We start from the raw sequence: 17,162 nt of genomic DNA, 5'->3' as shown, positions 1-17,162 counted from the left end.
AAATTACGTTCCATAAAGAGATGAAAAATTTTTTATATCTTACAATTCAAAAATTTTATACTATTATTAAAAAAATTAATAAATAGTTTTTAAAAATTAATTTTACATGCAAAATTCTCAAGATATTGCAAACTAAACAAAAAGTAAAATTATCATGGAGGGGTTTAAAATTTAGACCACTTTCCCGAACAAACCATTGGGACCACATTTTCCAGATTGTGGCTACCCCAATATTTTGAGGGCAAGGAATTTGTAATCCTTACCCCAAATAAATAGACATCCATTAAAAAAAAAAAAAGCATGATTATTCAGAGAAAGTACATTTTTATGACTGATTTCAAAACTAAAAATATTATCTGTACTAATTAATTTAAGGTCCTGAATATTAAGAAATCCTGAATATATCCTCCTGAACTATTAAGATTGAGTCCTAGTACGTGAAAATCTGCTCATTCAATCAAAAGTTATTCAGGCTGCTTTTTATTTTGTGCACTCAGAATTTATTTTAATAATATAACATTTTCTCAAATTTTACATTCAAAACAAACATAAATCAGGTGCTCATTTAAAAAAAAAAAGATACAAATAATGTATAAACAGAAAAAAAAAAGAAATTATTTTTTAAAGGACATGTTTTTAAAACCTATCATATTTTAATTTTATTGAAAAAAAATCTCAAGCAGAATTTTTTCTTCTTCTTCTTACTTTGAAGACATTGTAAAATTTGCAACAATATGCGGTACTGAGCATTTCAATTGTAACGCATGCATGGTGAAGTCTGTTATTTGGATTCACTTATTGTCTCGCAAAAGATAACAAAAAGTTAGCGTTATTTTTACAGGGTTTAAAGTTTTTTTAATGGTAGCAAAATTTAAGTTTCAATGTTCACACCACTAGATGTAAATGATTTGAAAGTTCATATGAAACACTACTTTGTTCCAGCCCTCTGGTTAGGCTCTTAAAATGTTGCCGAATTTAACAAAAATTGTGGAAAGCTTTAGTTTCAAATTGTTTACCACTCTGTAAAATATTTTTCAAAGAGTAGTTGTTTTGTGTACTAGATGACAGAACTGTTTTTATAACACTGATCAATAATTAAGTTATTACAGTAGAGTCCTGACTATCCGTCTTAATGTGGACCATGTCTAACTCGAAGAGTATGAAAAAGGAAAGAGTAGGTATAAATGTAATATGCTTAACAAATACAAAATTTATATGAGTGCACCACATGCAATTCATATTATAATTAAAAACTCTTTACGAGAATGAAAGAGTTTTTACTTCAATAAGCCCTTAATTGTTTTTTGTTTGACATTACTTTGGCACTTTTCTTTCAGCTACACTTCACCATTTTTAGGGATCACAGGAAGGCTGTTGTCGCCTCTTCTCGTCCTTCTATTAATTCAATAGCACTTCCGGTGAGTTTTAGTCCATCTGTATGAGAGATTTTTATAAGTTGATTTTCCTTGTCACTGTCTACAGCATCTTGGCTAGATTAATTTTCATTATTGACGATATTAACGATCATCGGATCAAGTTGTTGGATTTCGTCTTCCTGAGTGTTTGGAAGATAAAATTTAGATTTTTTTCCCCGGCAGTAGTTTTAAAAATAAAATAATAAACTAGAATAAAAAACTCCTTGAAATATTTTGATAGCTTGGTTAAAACGGAAAGTCGGATAATCGGGGCTCTACTGCATTTATTATCAAAAAACACTGCATCTCTCAAAAGCATTTTGAAAAAAAAAAAAAATTGTAGAGGAAAGTAAGAAGAGACCTTTGGAACAGTGGTGTCTTGTTGTTTGACATACGAAGTAGACCGCGCAAATCTTTCCCGAGCTTTGAGAGCTCTAGCCCTTTCATTCTTCAGTCTCTCCTCATCTTTCAGGAGGGCAACCAGCTGTTTTGCTTTTTCACGAACATTGATGCCCTGGTCTTTACTCTCCTCAAAGTACTGGAAATCTTTTAGGGTCTGAATCGCAAAGATATTCTCCTTACACTGTTGGGTCACCTGAAAAATACATTACAAAACAGTTTTTAAATGTTTATTATTTGTCCCCAATGCAAACAAAATTATATGCGTTAAAGTGCTCCATTTTTTTGTGATTTGGCTTGGATGTGATAGCATAGCAAATATGAAGAAAAAAAAATGGAGACTATTTTTTAACGCAAAAAATAAAAACATGGCACACCAGCAGATTTATGTTACTGAAATTAAACTGAACTATAAAAAAAAATACTAATAAAATTCTTTGTTTGGTCTAACTATCAATAGATATAGAACCTAAAAAATGTGCACATTGATAGAAAAATTATAGGGTAGAAAATTTTACAAACATTTTGATTTTAATTTTGGAGTATCAATTAAATGCAATTTTTTTCAAAAATAAAATTTTGTACTTTCTAAAGATTTAGAATGTTTTAACAAAGTTATTAGTTTATTTTTAAATTCTTTTACATTCAAGTAACATACATATTATTCAGTTTTCAATAATACTGTTCTATCCTACCATTAAAGAAGTGTTATTCTAAAAGAATAAAGTGTGTTTCATTATCATTGGAAAAGATCTACCTGATTTTGATCTTTTAAGGCAATTAATGTAGAAATTCTGAAGAAATCTTTCCAATCATATTAATTTAAATTTTATAAACTATATCTTTAAATAGGAGATATGTATTTTTTAAAATAGGGACCCTCTTTTAGATACAAAAATCTGGAAGTCCTGGGCCGTAAGCTTCTAAAGTTTATAAGAATCATTGACTTTGGATTCTCACCAAGGACGAATCCCAAATAGCCAATTTCTGTATCTCTATTACAACATTAAAAGTAAAATAAAACCTAACACAAATATCAAACCAGGGTTGATATATTCAATAACAATAACTAAATTCAATAAATTTTATTCCTCATTAAATATAATCAATATTTTCGTTTTTAATCTTTGGTACTTTTTATCAGCAACATCCAGCATCTCAATAATTTCATGAAAATCAGAAGTGTTTAATTAGTATTTAATAGTATTTCTAAGTAAATAATTTCAAGCCCAGTCAAATAAAGGTAAAAAATGTTTTTGAAAATTTCATTTTCAAGCTAGCTATTAACTTTAGTCTTTAACAGATAGGAAATTTTAAATTCATCTGAAAGATCCATCTGATGGGAGATTCGATGTCATACAAACACCTCTGACATCAGAGTCTTAAGATGAATAAAATGAGGCACACTTTTTTCTTTTTCAGAGTGTAGCAGATAGGATGCTGGTTATGTAAGAGATTTGCTGACCTTTGAAACGCAGGCTTCGTAATAGGCAAAAAAAAGGGACATTTTTTAAAAAATTCGTATTATTATTTTTTTTTGAGTATTATACATATACCATATACATATTTCCTTAATCAAATTAATTTCCTTTAGCACTATACATATTTCCTTAATCGAATAATTTTTAATTAAGGTTTTTAATAATCTCCAAATGAAAACACAGTGAATATGCAACTTAACACCTCCGTACACAGAAGTAGTTTTAGTAGAGATGATCTCTCAATTCAACCATTTAAAATGTCTATAATATGATTACTGTAATCAATAATTTTAAAAGTCATGTGAAAGTGACACATCAATAATTGTGTGACTATAAAAGTTCATCATAAAATATCAAAAATATAGAAAATTGGATGTTTTGAACATAAACTAAAATCAGGAATATCAGGACAGATACAAGCCCTGGAAATGAGTCGTGTAAATCACAAGTTGTAAATGTGTTAGCCTTATAGTACTGACTTTAGACAGCATTGTATATTTTAAAAAAATGAGGCTTCAAATCAGTTTCCTTTTGTTTTGAAGCTAAAATCTGTTATGTGGTTTTAAACCTACAATCTAGTCGGAGTTGTAACATGTTGGGCAATATAATTTTCAAGCTCTGTTTGAAACCAAATTGATGATTTAAAAAAATTAAACAGATTTTCCTCAAAATTTATATAAAAAAAAGAGCATGGGCTATTGCAAATAATGCCTGTTTTCCTGTCCAAAAACCTATTTACTCAAGCTATGTCACAATTTCAAAAAAAATTTATTGTGATAAATAAAATTTTAATTTTTGAACAAGAAACAAGATGAAGACAAGTTTCTGCTTTATTAAAAAAAGTTTAATCTTATTTTTTATATTGGATTATTTATCCTTACGCAAAAACATAAGTTATCAGTATTAAAAGCATATTTATTTATATTTAAAGGTATTCATTTTTCTTGTTCAATGAATTGTGGAGCTTCAAAATTTCTCTTTTCCTATTAAACAAATATTTATTAAAATATGTATTTATTATTTGGTGTTCAATTGTTACACATATAGAATTTTTACCTTTTACCAATGTTCAAGGTTTTGGACACTTAAAGACAGTAAAAACCCATGTGTCCTGTCCAAAACCCCAACACTGATGCTGATACATTCTTAAAAAAAAAGTTATTGTGCTTTTACATTTTAATAACTATTTCCTTTTTTTTTAAGGAAAAAAAAAGGTAAAGAACAGACAAAATTTTTTGATTATTAGTTCTGAAATGCTTAAAAAGCATTAAGAAAAATATCAAGTAATATAAATAGAATATTTAATAGCAAAGGGGAAAAAGGAAAGAAAAAAAGCCACTTAGATGTTTACATATCACAATGAATAAATTGATAAAATAATCATTTTAATGAGATAAAGCACAAAACAAAAAGTTTAATAAATGTGAATGAGTAAAAGATAAGATAAAAATATCAAAGATGTCAGATTTTAAAATTAATTTTTATTTATAGATGTTTCCTCAGCTTCTTTTTTAAGATTTTAATAGTTTAGCTTTCTATTTACAAGAGTTAATTTTTTTTTTAATGATTCCAATGTAAGAATAAATCTTTTAGTAATTTAAGAAAATGATTTCGATTGTTTAAACATTTTACAATTATTGGGGGAAAAAATTAATCAAAATTTAACACTATTAAAAATGCTCACTGTATTAACTTGTAAATGCTACATTTATAATAAAGGTTGCATTTTCTTAAGTTTCAGACATTCAGAATAAATTTTTTTATTCAACATTTTGTTCAAATTTTATAAAGGTAAAGACAGTCGGAATAAAATCTTTGGTTTGACATTCCGTTTAGATTTGGGTTTAATGCTTTGAAAAAATTTTCAGATAATACCAAATTTCATCTTCATTTCTAAAAAGTCAAACTTGCTATAAAATAATAATAATAATAATGAACTCTGCAGTTGGCTAGAGCTTTAAAATACTTTTTAAAAAAAGAAGAAGAAAAAGGTTTAACTATACCTGTGGTTTGTTCACTCAACAAAATCAATTAAACTTACTAATACTCACAAAATTAGAAAGATGATAACACACATTGTTTAACAAAATGCAATCATATGTTACCTTTTCCGAACCTGTCTTGATCAGGTATTCCAGCAGAACGAGTGCCTTGTAAACATGTTTCCAGTTCTTCCCATGATCATTCAATCGCTTCCAAATGACCTGCATTATTTCTGAAAATGCCACAACATTGTAGGTGAGGTCGGCAATTTCACTCATCAGAGTGCCAGACGGTCCCCAAGGGTCATTAGAAGTTGCTTCACGCACTTTTACTTGAGCGTCTGAATAATTCTTTACTACATTCTTAACATTTCTACGTAAGCCATGGACGTTAATCATTTTAGATGTTCTTTAAATCTATCAACAGGGAGAAACATTAACTACCATTGCAAATGCTAATAGGGGGGTAAAAAAAACATATTGAAATACCAAACTTTATTTTTTTTTTAAAAAAAGTATGCTTTAAGGTCATTATATACTCTCAGTTAATTATTTTGGAGACTTTTAAATATAACAACAAAAAAGAAACTCAGACAACATTAATTATTACATATGTTTTTTAATATTAGTTCAGTACGTTCTTGCAACTCTCTGTAATGAAATTTACGGTGGAACGTTAAGATATGAATATTCAAATCAGAGCTAATTTCCATGTCATAATATTATATTAAAAATAACATGGTTTTATTGGCTTGATTTAAATTTACTTCAGTCTATTAGAAATTTTTTTTGTTGGGTAAAGTTTTGTAAAGTGATAAATTTTTTTTACAAAAAAAAATTTTGCAGCAATTTTTTTTTTTTTTTAATTGGTTCAAAAATTTATCTAGGGCTGCCAGAATATCACTTGAATCTCGTTCCCACAATCGGACATACACTGCACCTTTCGTCATCTCATTTGCAGAATTTTGATGGACTTCCCTAGTTTTGGTTCTCTGAATTTATTGTACAACTTCAACTGCATCTAATTCTCCACACATAATTCTTATTTACTGCACTGCACCAAATATACACTACAAACCAAGTATACTAAGTTACTACACATTTGTTTCAAGAAAAAATAATAAGTTGTTAAAAAACTTTGCCTTATAGAATAAGCAACAATAATCTAACATTTGCTTTATAATCCAATTCTAATGTTTGCTAATATACGACACTTTTAATTTTATGTAAAGAAAAATGACTTACTGAGTCTAGTAAAAGAAAGATTTTGAAAAAAAGTTGCCAAAGCAATTATATTCCCGTCAACTGCAAAAGAGCCGTCAAGCTATTTAAAATAAAAATAAATACATTAAAAAATGAATGCATAAAGTGATAAATTGACTATTATTCCACATCTATTTTTAGTTACATAAAATTTTAAAACATAATATTATTATATGAATTACTTTCGAAAGTAGCGCGTTGTATATAGCAGAGGGGGCATGTAAATTATGGTCCCAAGTATTACACTAAAAGTTGTATAGAATCAATAACATACATTACAATAAATTAAAGCAATTCCACAAAAAAAAAGGTTTAGCTCTTTTAGAATTAATTTTGAGAGTTTATTTTGGAAACTTTACAAAAGCATGAAATCAAACATCTTACTAAAAAAAAAGGACTAAAAGAATTTAAAAAAAAAAAAAAAAAACTAACTTAAATGAGTAAGTAAAATATAATGAAGATAATAAAAATTTAACAATTAAATTTTCGATGTCAATACAACTTGCCATTCAATGAGATTCAGATATAACAATCCAAATGGAATGCTTTGCAAATGTTGAATTAAAATGGTTGAGTGAGCAAATTTTTCCATTTCTCTTAGATTTAATGAAAGGGAATAATTTTGGAAACATGGAATAGCATCAAAAATAATGTATTTAATCAATAAATAAAAATTATTAAAGGTATGTTGGTTTAGTACATAATTAATGCAAAATATATTATTTAAAGAGTTGAATCATTTTTCAAAGTATTAACAACAAGGGATGTAACGAATATTCGGCGCATCCTGCCATTTTGCCAAATATTTGGCCCAATGTTCAGCTAAGTATTATTTAGAAAAGTATTTTTAGACAAAATATGTTTGTGGGGCAAAAAGAAAGTTTTTTTTCTGCCTCTTTTTTATCATTTATATTTATCGTTCTTTTATCTCGTTCTATTATCTTATCGTTCTATTATCTTTTTATTTTATCATTTATATTTATCGTTCAAAAGTGTTTCTAAAAGACACTAGGTATCTCTTTTAATGTTTTGTGAGTAATTTTTTTTTTAAAAAAATATAATTTTTAGCATTAAAGTTTTGTTTTAAGATATTGTATCAGATTATTATATTATATGTATAATAATCTAATAAAAAATTTTAATATATTATATATTTTTAGACATTTTATACATTTTTTTAGATTTCTCTTTTTATTCCAATTAACAACTTTGGTTTTTTTAATAGTTTACTCAGTTTATTTATCTTAAATATTTATAATTATCTTAATATCTCATTATCTTTACCATCTATAACATTTTTATTAAAGTTTTCATCAATTATAATTTATCCAATTTATATATAATACTATTATAATTTATTTAATTTTTTTTGTATTGTACAATTGTATATAATACAGCTAAGTTTTGATTATTTTTCAATAATGATTTTATTTTAAATTATAACCGCCGTTGAACAGCCGACCCAATTTAAGGTTTACGACTACCAATGTTCAACTCTATAGCTTTGTAATTTTGAACCCAATCAAAAAAGACAAAAGTACTTCTGGATCAATAATTGGGAGAAATTTGCCGAGGAGTTTTTGATTGAACTAATCGGCATTTACATGGAGAGGAAAGTCACGAAAACCCCGAATGGTTACTCTGATGGTAAGAGGACTCCAACCCATGATTCCGTCTGTAACTGAGCCAGTACTGTCGCCGATGCGAGACAAATGAAGAATTCGTATCGAACAGCCATGGCTGTGATTCGAACTCGGTTCACCTCATGGGAAGGTGAACGCTCTATTCCCTGAGCCACCACAGCTTTCAATAATGATTTTTTAACAGTCATTAAATAGTTTTCCTTGAGTTGATTTAACCTCTAAAAAAGACCAACCCTCATCAACAAGCATTTTACAATGGAATGGAAAGTGGTCAATCCCAGAGGTTTCACTGTATTTTAATATTATTAATGTTCGATTTCATTTGTGTTCACTTAAAACAAGCATTCATACAAAAACTCATTCTCAAACTAGAAAGGTGCATCAACAATTAACAAATTGTTAAAATAATTTGCAAAATTTTTTTTTATGCTCAGTTTATCTAGGCAAATTTTTTAATTTTGTGATGATAAATAAAAGAGGTACTTTCTGGTCAGCAGCCAAAAGCAATTAAAATTCAGCTAATATTTTTTACTTTTCTTTAAAAAATTTTTTATAAAAATCTATTTTGTTTATTATTTAAAAAAATTTATTAATTAAAGTTGGAAGAGGTCTATATTTTTTGGTAACTTCCCACTTACGCCAGTCTAATTGAAAAGTACCATAAAACCTATTCCTCGCCTTAATATCTTCAAAATATAATAATTTTCAATTTTAAAATTAAAACTATCAGCTTTTAAGTTTAAAGTATAAATGCTTAACTTATTTAACTAAAGTTAATTGAGCTAATAATAAATATAAGGAATAAATTACAATGAAAGATATACTTTTATTGTGTTTATGCATTCAAAATAAGTAGGTATATATTTAATCATAACAAAATTTTTCCTTTAAATAAATACAATAGAAACATAGGTACATGTAATTCAAGTTTTTCCCAAAATAAATATAACTAACAATGCTTTAAAATAAAATTAATAAATAAAAATCACTAAATATTAAAAAAAATGATCAAAATTAAAATTCTTTTTTATTAGTTTTAATGACTTGTTTTAAAAATTTGAAGACAAGAGAAAAGAAAAAATCTAACATTTTCACAATATAAATAAAATTAATAAATAAATAAAAAAAAAGAACATTTTGAAGGAAATAATACTATTTTAACATTAATAGCATTTGACTATTTATCTATGGAAATGAAACTTGACAGGAAGCAAAGAATAAAACATAGTTTTGATTATACAGCACATTAGACAAAATATTAATGACTTAGCAAAATAATTTAATAAAATGAAATTTATCAAATATTTTTTTGTCCGTTTAAAAACTACAAATGAAATAAATCTGCAAATTTTCTTCCTTAATTCTTTAAATGAATGCATTTCAATTAAAAAAAATAATAACTATTGTAAAACAAAAAGCAGACACATAAAATAAAAACTGAAATAATTAGCATCTGTAATCAGTAAGTCAGTTATATAAATATTCACAAACATGTATTTTGAACACACAAGCTTGTAGACTTAATTTTATGCAAAGAATAGTAATGCCTAAAAACAAATTTGACAGATGATTCTAGCCTTAGACAGAAAACTTTATTACAAAAACTGCAGTTATGAACAATTAGTTTTACTTTCTACAGGCAAAATGAATAGCTCTGGTTGAATCAACCAATTATTTATTAACTAATGACACAATATTAAGAAAATTAATTTAAACAAGCCTAATTTTTCTAAATAAAAATTAATGTCGCTTATAAAATTAATTAAACTAAGCAGTTCTAATAAAAATTATAAAACTCAAAATTAAATTAATTTAATCACTTTCATAATTAGATTTAAGCAAGAAAGATACAAATCATTTTCAAAACAATGGTACACGTCAATTTCCTCAAAGAAGGAAAACTAATAGTAAAAAATTATTTAAGAGATCAAAATAATCTGTTTTATAATTGTTTACGAACGGCATCAAATAAAATAAATTAACGTTGTTATTATAACACATCTTAAGTTTTCATCAAATAGTATCAACAACTTTCAAATTTAAATGACTACAATTAGTCGACAATGACAATAAATGATTACCGTGACAATAAGAATATAAAAAATCTTTGTTCCTAAAAGGAAAAGTTAGTAAATTATCAATTATTGCGAAATAAAATTAATGTTGACATAAAAGCAGCTAAAATTTGACTACACAATAGATTACAGCTACACATCACTAATTAAATTATTAATCAAAGCAGATATGGAGTATTCAGAGCTAGATAAAAAAAATATAGTATTAAAAATGTTTCCTATTTTCATAAATTATTAAAATTCGATTGTTTACATTTGTCATACCTCAAGATCTGTAAATTTATTATTTTAATTTCGATTTTTTGTTGAGTACTGCGGTTACTTTTTAACTGCAATTTCGTCAAATATGACGTAAATCATGATTAACAGGAATGTAAAGAATGGGTGCCCTTTAAAAAATAGTACTAGTGATCCGGCATAGAATCTTTTCAACTTTAAAAATTTTATTTTCATTGCAACCTTTTAAAATATTTTGGCCTTTTACGAACGAAATTTTATATAATGCACTGTTGGCAATATATTTTGCTAAACACTCAAATATGCAATTTTAGATAAAGCTGATTAGGCCACCTTTATTATTCTACAGTGGAAAATGCATTCACTTTTATTCCAAACTATGAAATGATAAAATGACTGAGTGATTAGTTAGTAGTTACATCTTTAAAAAAAATTTTTTTTCTTCATATTTATCGACTTTTGTTCGTAATGTGGAAACTTCGGTGTCAGACAGTCACATGGAATAAACGGTTTTCGTTCAAATATTGCACTATTTCTGAACAAGAAATAGGGGCGCAAAAAAACGGTATCAACTGAAAACATGTTTTCTAGGTTTTTCAACTCGGCACAAAACGCAGAATGTTTTTAAACTTTTTTTTATTGTTTTTGGCAGCAGATACGTGCGGCTGTCCACTGTTTATTTATTTTCATAAATGACCTCAGGTCACTGTATCAGAGTGGACAGTTTATTTATTCTTTCGACCTGATAAAGTTATAATAATGCGCATGGCTGTCATTCCATGCCTCCTCTTCTATCAAAAATGATTCCTGTAAAAATTTCCTCTTTGGTTCTTATTAGAAAACATGGTTTAATATTATTAGGCATGAAAAAAAGGGGTTTTGGTCTTGGCAAATGGAATGGATTTGGTGGTAAACTTGAAAATGGAGAGAGTATGCTTGAATGTGCTAAGCGGTGAGTAGTGTTAGTTTGTTGCATTCTTAAATCCTCTTTTATAATTTTACGGAGTTATTTATTTTCTCTTTAGAGAGTTGCAGGAAGAGGCTGGAATAACGGCTGAAAATCTGCAAAAAGTTGGTTATTTAAAGTTTGAATTTGTGGAAGATCCTTTGATAATGCACGTTCATGTTTATACGTCCTCGTCTTACCAAGGAGAACCTCGGGAAAGCGATGGTAAAATAATTTAATTTTAGTTATGGAGCTATGTGCATAGTTAGCTGGGATTAGTTAAATTTTTTATTTATTTATTTATTTACAAGATTAATTTTTTACATTGGGATCCTTAAAATTTGTTACTCATTCAGCATGGAAGCTCTCATAAACTTTTTTACGATAAAAAGAAACACTTGAAAAAATATTTAGTTTTTATAATTCATCTTGTACAAAGAAGACTTTAGAGCTCTTCCAATAATGTTAATGTGATAAATATTTATATTTTGATCTCTAATTATAGAACTGTAATATTTTTTGCTAATTTAAGTGGTAGTCTGCTACTGTAGGAATTACCAACTTAAATTAAAAGGAAAATTTCTGTATCAATGTTGTTGCTTTTTCCAGGCAGTGGCACATACTAAAAAAAATAAAAAATAAAAGAAGCTAGAAAAAAAACATATGTTAATTGAATCAGCTTTATAACATAATTTGTAGGTAGCCCCCAAAGGTAAACCACAACATATTTTTTAAAAAAAAATTTGCTAGCTAAAAAACTTTTTGATTATTTAGCAAAGGTAACTACTACAAAAATGTCCACTGTTTTCAGAGCAAATTTTATACCTCTAGGAAAAAAGGAGTGACTATTATAACTAAAAAAGCTATAAAAATTTATTACATTTTAAAATAATTTCAAATACAATTATGGTTAATTGAATATTACTTTTGTTTGAATAAAATAATTTATGGTATATTGATTAAAAGTTTATTTATTTATTATTATGATTTTTTTTTTGTAAATTTGCAGTAGAATAAAAATTTGTTCATTGATTACATTTGTTCATATTTTTAAGGTATAAATATGAAAATGATGTGCTATATCGAAATAAATAAAAAAATTTCTAAGTATGTGCTATAATAAGAATAACAAAATGGTGTTATAAATACTTAATGTTACATGATTTAACCTTATGATGAGATGATCATTAATGAAATAACTATTTTAAAATTTGCTTGTTTGATAGAGATACTTCAAGAGTAGTTATACAAGTTGTTATGTAACGTGTGATCGGGTCCACATAAAATTAGCCAATAGTCAAAACTGGGACTGGTCGATGTAAGAAATTTATATATATATATATATATAAATTTTAATTTTACATTAGACCTATGTCTTGAAGTGAAAACAAAGATAAACTTTATTTTAATTTTTTTTAAAAGTAAAAATGACTTAAGCTTTATTGATTTAAAAATAATAATAAAACTGTAACAAAATATATTTTACATACATGCATTAAAATTTTTAAAAAAGTAAAAAACAAACAAAAGAAATGTCTATTTTAGTAAAGCATTTTTTAAATTATTTGTTGAACAGAAAATGCTTTTGAAACATCGTTAAACCTTTTATTTATTTAAAATAATAAAGCTGTATTGACTAATTGTCAAATTCCATATTTAATAAATGTAAAAATAAATGAGTTGTTTTTATTTATTTATTATTATTTTCTCTTTTGAAAGTAAAATTGACTAAAGATTTATTGGTTTAAAATTGATACTGATTATCTAACAAATTATCAAACGAACAAGGATTAAAAGAGTTTTAAGAATTTTTTTTCATTTATTTTAAAAAATTAAGTCGTTTTAACTAATAGCCAATTTTTTTAAAAAACGATAATGCAAACTTTGTTTTATTTTCTTAAAAATAAAAGCAAATTAAATACATGTAGGCTAAGTATAAATTACTTAAGTACAAAATACTCCTATTAGATTGTATTGCTTAAAATAAACCAACAATAATTTTATAAAATCAATAAGGAATCATTTTTTTTATTCATATTTTCTTTTCATTACTAGATTGATTTCAGGACGACAAGGATCCTTGCATGAAATCGTTTCATCGTTAACAGGGTTGCCACTCCACAGGGAAAACCTGGAAAATACAAGGAATTTAAAAATCACCTAAAATAACAGGGAAAATGCAGGGAATTTGGATTTTTTCTTTGCAAACTGGGAAAATACAGGGAATTTTGTTTCTTATTTTTATCTTTTAAAAAATGCTGACCACTCAAAGCGTAATCTATGGAATATTTAACGATGATATTTCAGCTATACTAAACTATTTAATTTACTATTGCATTTTTTTAAGTATGTTCAGCTGATTTTCCAGCAATTAAAACTGATAAATATAGTTAGCCCTATATAGCTCACACAAGAGCGCAGTAATTGTTGTTTCCTCTTAATATATTGTGTATAATATGTACATGGAGAACTAGGGGAATTTTTTTTCCAGATTTGAGTGGCAACCCTGGTTAACCCCCGAGCGTCGCTTTATACATTAGGCTTAAATCAGATTTCTAATGCACAGCCTAAGAGAAAGGCTCTACATCGGCCTGTCGATCAATGCGTAAAATCAGTATTTCACGATACATTGATTTATCACCTGGTCCTAGTCAAAACTTAAGATATTTTCTTTTTGGTTGATCAGTAAAACTAGCACAAGAGATTAAAAAAAAAAAGGCTTCAGAATTTTTGTACCATTTGATACTGAGTTGTATATTTTTAGAATTGGGAAAATTCACTAATTTCAATTTCTTTGGAATACCATATGGAATTTTGTTTAAAAGAAAATTATATTTTCTAGTTTTATAATGACATAAGTCATGTAATTACATGAATAAGCCACTTTTTTTTCCTAAGTTTTTAAAATGACATGTACTGTTTAGTATTTTGAAAAATTTAATATTTTTAACAAAAATTTCGTATATAGTACATAAAACAAATTATATAAATTAGTAGTGTGTTTAGTTCTTTAGAGAACTAAGCACTAATTAAGTAGGTCAGTATTTTTAAAAATTATTCTAGGAATAAAAATGTAAATATTCATTTTGAAAAATCTTGCAAAATATGTAAATAAGACTTTTTTTTAATTTTTTATTCTGAAGAAAACAACCTCAATAATTTTTCTGCGAAAATCTTTAATTCTTGTGTCCATCTTTAGTAAAGAGGGATACATCTAATGTTTTTGGAATACTACTATTTTTTGGTTTGATTTGAAAGATTATTTTTGAGTTTTTTAAGAGTTAGTGTCTGAATGAATTTAAAAGCATTGGTAAAGATTTATTCATTTGGGTGATGTTTTTAGCCTTATAATCTGATGAAACCTCAAAATGCAACAATGATTAAAATCGTAAGAAAACAGGGTGCATAGCTTTTTTAAAAAGTGCTTATTTCTTATTTACGTTTTTTAAAAGCCCTTGAAGGTGCTTTTTTATTTATTTGAGGTTTGTAAAAATTGCTTAATTTTCTATTTTTTAAAATAAAATTTTTCTTTGCTATGTCGATTGTCGCTCTAAATTACAAAAACTGCTTGATTTTTACAATTTTCTCTGCAATATTTATCAGAAACTAGTTATTTTATCATAACTATGTAAAGTTTTTGAAATTTTTTTAAAATTGTATTGATTTTATGTTTAGAAATTTTGAACTTTAAAGAACAGGAAAAATAATTTTTATTATTGCACAGATTCTAATTAGGATTATTAATATTATTTGGAAAAGGATTAAAGATATTTTTGAGTGCTTAAAAAGTACTTAAAAGGTGCTTATTTTTTGTTGAAAAATCTGGCTACGCACCCTGGAAAAGATTACCATTTGCACTTATTCCACTTTCAAAATTAATAATTTAATTAACTAAATCGAAAGCGTGTTTTTTTTGTGTCTATTATTATTTCAAACCCATAAATTGAAATCGTTTATAAAAATTTCAGCTCAATTAGTGAGTAATGACATTTCTTCTTCTGAATTGTCTCAGCTCAGGACTATAGCCTGGCCACAACAAAGTCTCAGTGAGAATGAGAGCTCACCTCGTAACGTCTGGACTGTAATTTGTATTTTATAATATTGTAACCATCGCTGAACAGCCGACCCAATTTTTTCTGGGTTTGCGACTACTAATGTTCAACTCAGTAGCCTTGTCATTTTGAACCCAGTCCAGGAGACAAGGGAACTCCTGGATCAACTATTGGAAGAAATCTGCCTTTGTGCTGTGTTACACTGTGCTGATATTTCGTGTAGGACTTATTGATGCAACTAACCCGCATTTGTGTTAAAGAGAGAGGGAAACCACGAAAACCTTCCACAGTTTGCCTGATGGCATGGGGACTCTAACCTGTGATCTGTCTACCACTGAGAATATTTTATGTCAGCACTGTGAGCGGTACAAGTCGGATGCAGAATTTGTATCGATCATCCATCACCTCATCCTCGAACCCAGATCACCTCATTGGATGGAGAACGCTCTATTCCCTGGGCCATCATGGCTCACTTTAATTGTATTTATTTTATCCAATCATTGAACAGTCGACCCTATTTTGGGTTTACGACTACTAATGTTAAATTCTGTAGCCTTCTAATTTTGAACCAATTCAGAAGACACGGAAACTCCCGGATCAGTACCCCCAGAGGTATTGATTTGTTATGGGAACATGGAGGACTTTGCGGGCTCAGCAGATTAATCGTGCATCAGTCACCATTTACTACACGGGGAGTCTTTGACTATCCTGGCCCTACTTTAATTGTATTGTCATATCTGTTATTTTTCAATTACGTAAAGTTTTTTTTTTCTTCCCTCATAGAAATGTTGCCAACATGGTTTCCAGAAAATGAAGTGCCCTTTCACAAAATGTGGGCTGATGACAAGTTCTGGTTTCCTTTGTTTTTTAAAGGTGCCAAATTTAAAGGATATTTCAGATTTCTAGACATTGAAACGATTATTGAACAAAAGTTGGAAGAGGTCTCAAGCTTGGATGCATGCTGATTTTTTTATTTTTACGTATATATTTACTCTTTTGTATATACATATCTATCTTTACAAAGATATTGTAATATTTAACTGCATTTCTTTCACTGTGAATATCATGTATTTTTTTAAAAATAAATTTTTATAATGAGACTTATTTCACCTATAAGCCTACCTTCTGCTTTTTTTTCTAAAGTCTTGTTCTTTTTATGTAAAAAATCAAATAAAAATAAACTTAAATCTGATTAGAATTAAGCATTCATAGCTACCAACTCTTCTGGATTTAGATTTTTCTGTTTCTCCTTGTCTACTGGTTTAATTAAAATTCTCCCAGTTTTTGTTTTATTTATGCATTTGTCCTGTTTATGCATTTTAGAAAAATTCCGTAAAAAAAAGTCTCTATTGAAATAGAATTTTTGTATAGATTATTGCTTGCTTGAATATTTAAATAAGTACTATTACAAATGCATAATGAAGCGAATCTCTTTAATAGAAATCAGTTTAAAACTCTTTTTGTTATAAAATGTTCGATTTATTTTTATTCAGAACTCCTTTTTAAATTAATTAAAAAAATCTTTTAACTATCTTTGATGAATTAATTGCCTTTTAATATTCAAAATTATGAGTATACGTAATACATAACATTTAAAGTATGTTTAATGCCAATCATAACTAGAAAATATTGCAATATTTCTGATTTGATGACCATAAAAATCCCTAAT

The 17,162-nt window shown here is 27.1% G+C and overlaps 2 protein-coding genes across 5 annotated transcripts in view; one reads left to right on the top strand and one right to left on the bottom strand.

The window, feature by feature from the left end:
- The window catches only part of LOC107455573 (epsin-2), a 33,820-nt gene extending 23,162 nt beyond the window's left edge, over positions 1-10,658 (bottom strand). The window contains exons 1-4 of one of the 4 annotated variants that reach the window (XM_016073196.4): positions 10,523-10,658; positions 6,523-6,601; positions 5,401-5,694; positions 1,777-2,010 (exon numbers count right to left, since the gene is read on the bottom strand). In XM_016073196.4, the coding sequence (XP_015928682.2) occupies positions 1,777-2,010; positions 5,401-5,676 (510 nt within the window). In that variant the 5' untranslated portion in view covers positions 5,677-5,694; positions 6,523-6,601; positions 10,523-10,658. Of the gene's footprint in view, positions 1-1,776; positions 2,011-5,400; positions 5,695-6,522; positions 6,602-10,264 lie in introns of all 4 variants that reach the window. The other 3 variants (XM_016073197.4, XM_016073194.4, XM_043042610.2) reach the window with 3 other exon arrangements.
- A 220-nt stretch (positions 10,659-10,878) lies between these two features.
- On the top strand, positions 10,879-16,597 carry LOC107455574 (oxidized purine nucleoside triphosphate hydrolase). Its single transcript, XM_016073198.4, has 3 exons — positions 10,879-11,447; positions 11,521-11,666; positions 16,277-16,597. Exons 1-3 carry the CDS (start codon positions 11,275-11,277, stop codon positions 16,456-16,458), a joined length of 501 nt encoding a protein of 166 aa, XP_015928684.1. The 5' UTR covers positions 10,879-11,274; the 3' UTR covers positions 16,459-16,597.
- Positions 16,598-17,162: the final 565 nt, after the last annotated feature.

Source organism: Parasteatoda tepidariorum, chromosome 9, assembly GCF_043381705.1.
Source record: "Parasteatoda tepidariorum isolate YZ-2023 chromosome 9, CAS_Ptep_4.0, whole genome shotgun sequence".
NCBI lineage: Eukaryota > Metazoa > Arthropoda > Arachnida > Araneae > Theridiidae > Parasteatoda > Parasteatoda tepidariorum.
This window is presented reverse-complemented; position numbering and strand designations above follow the sequence as displayed.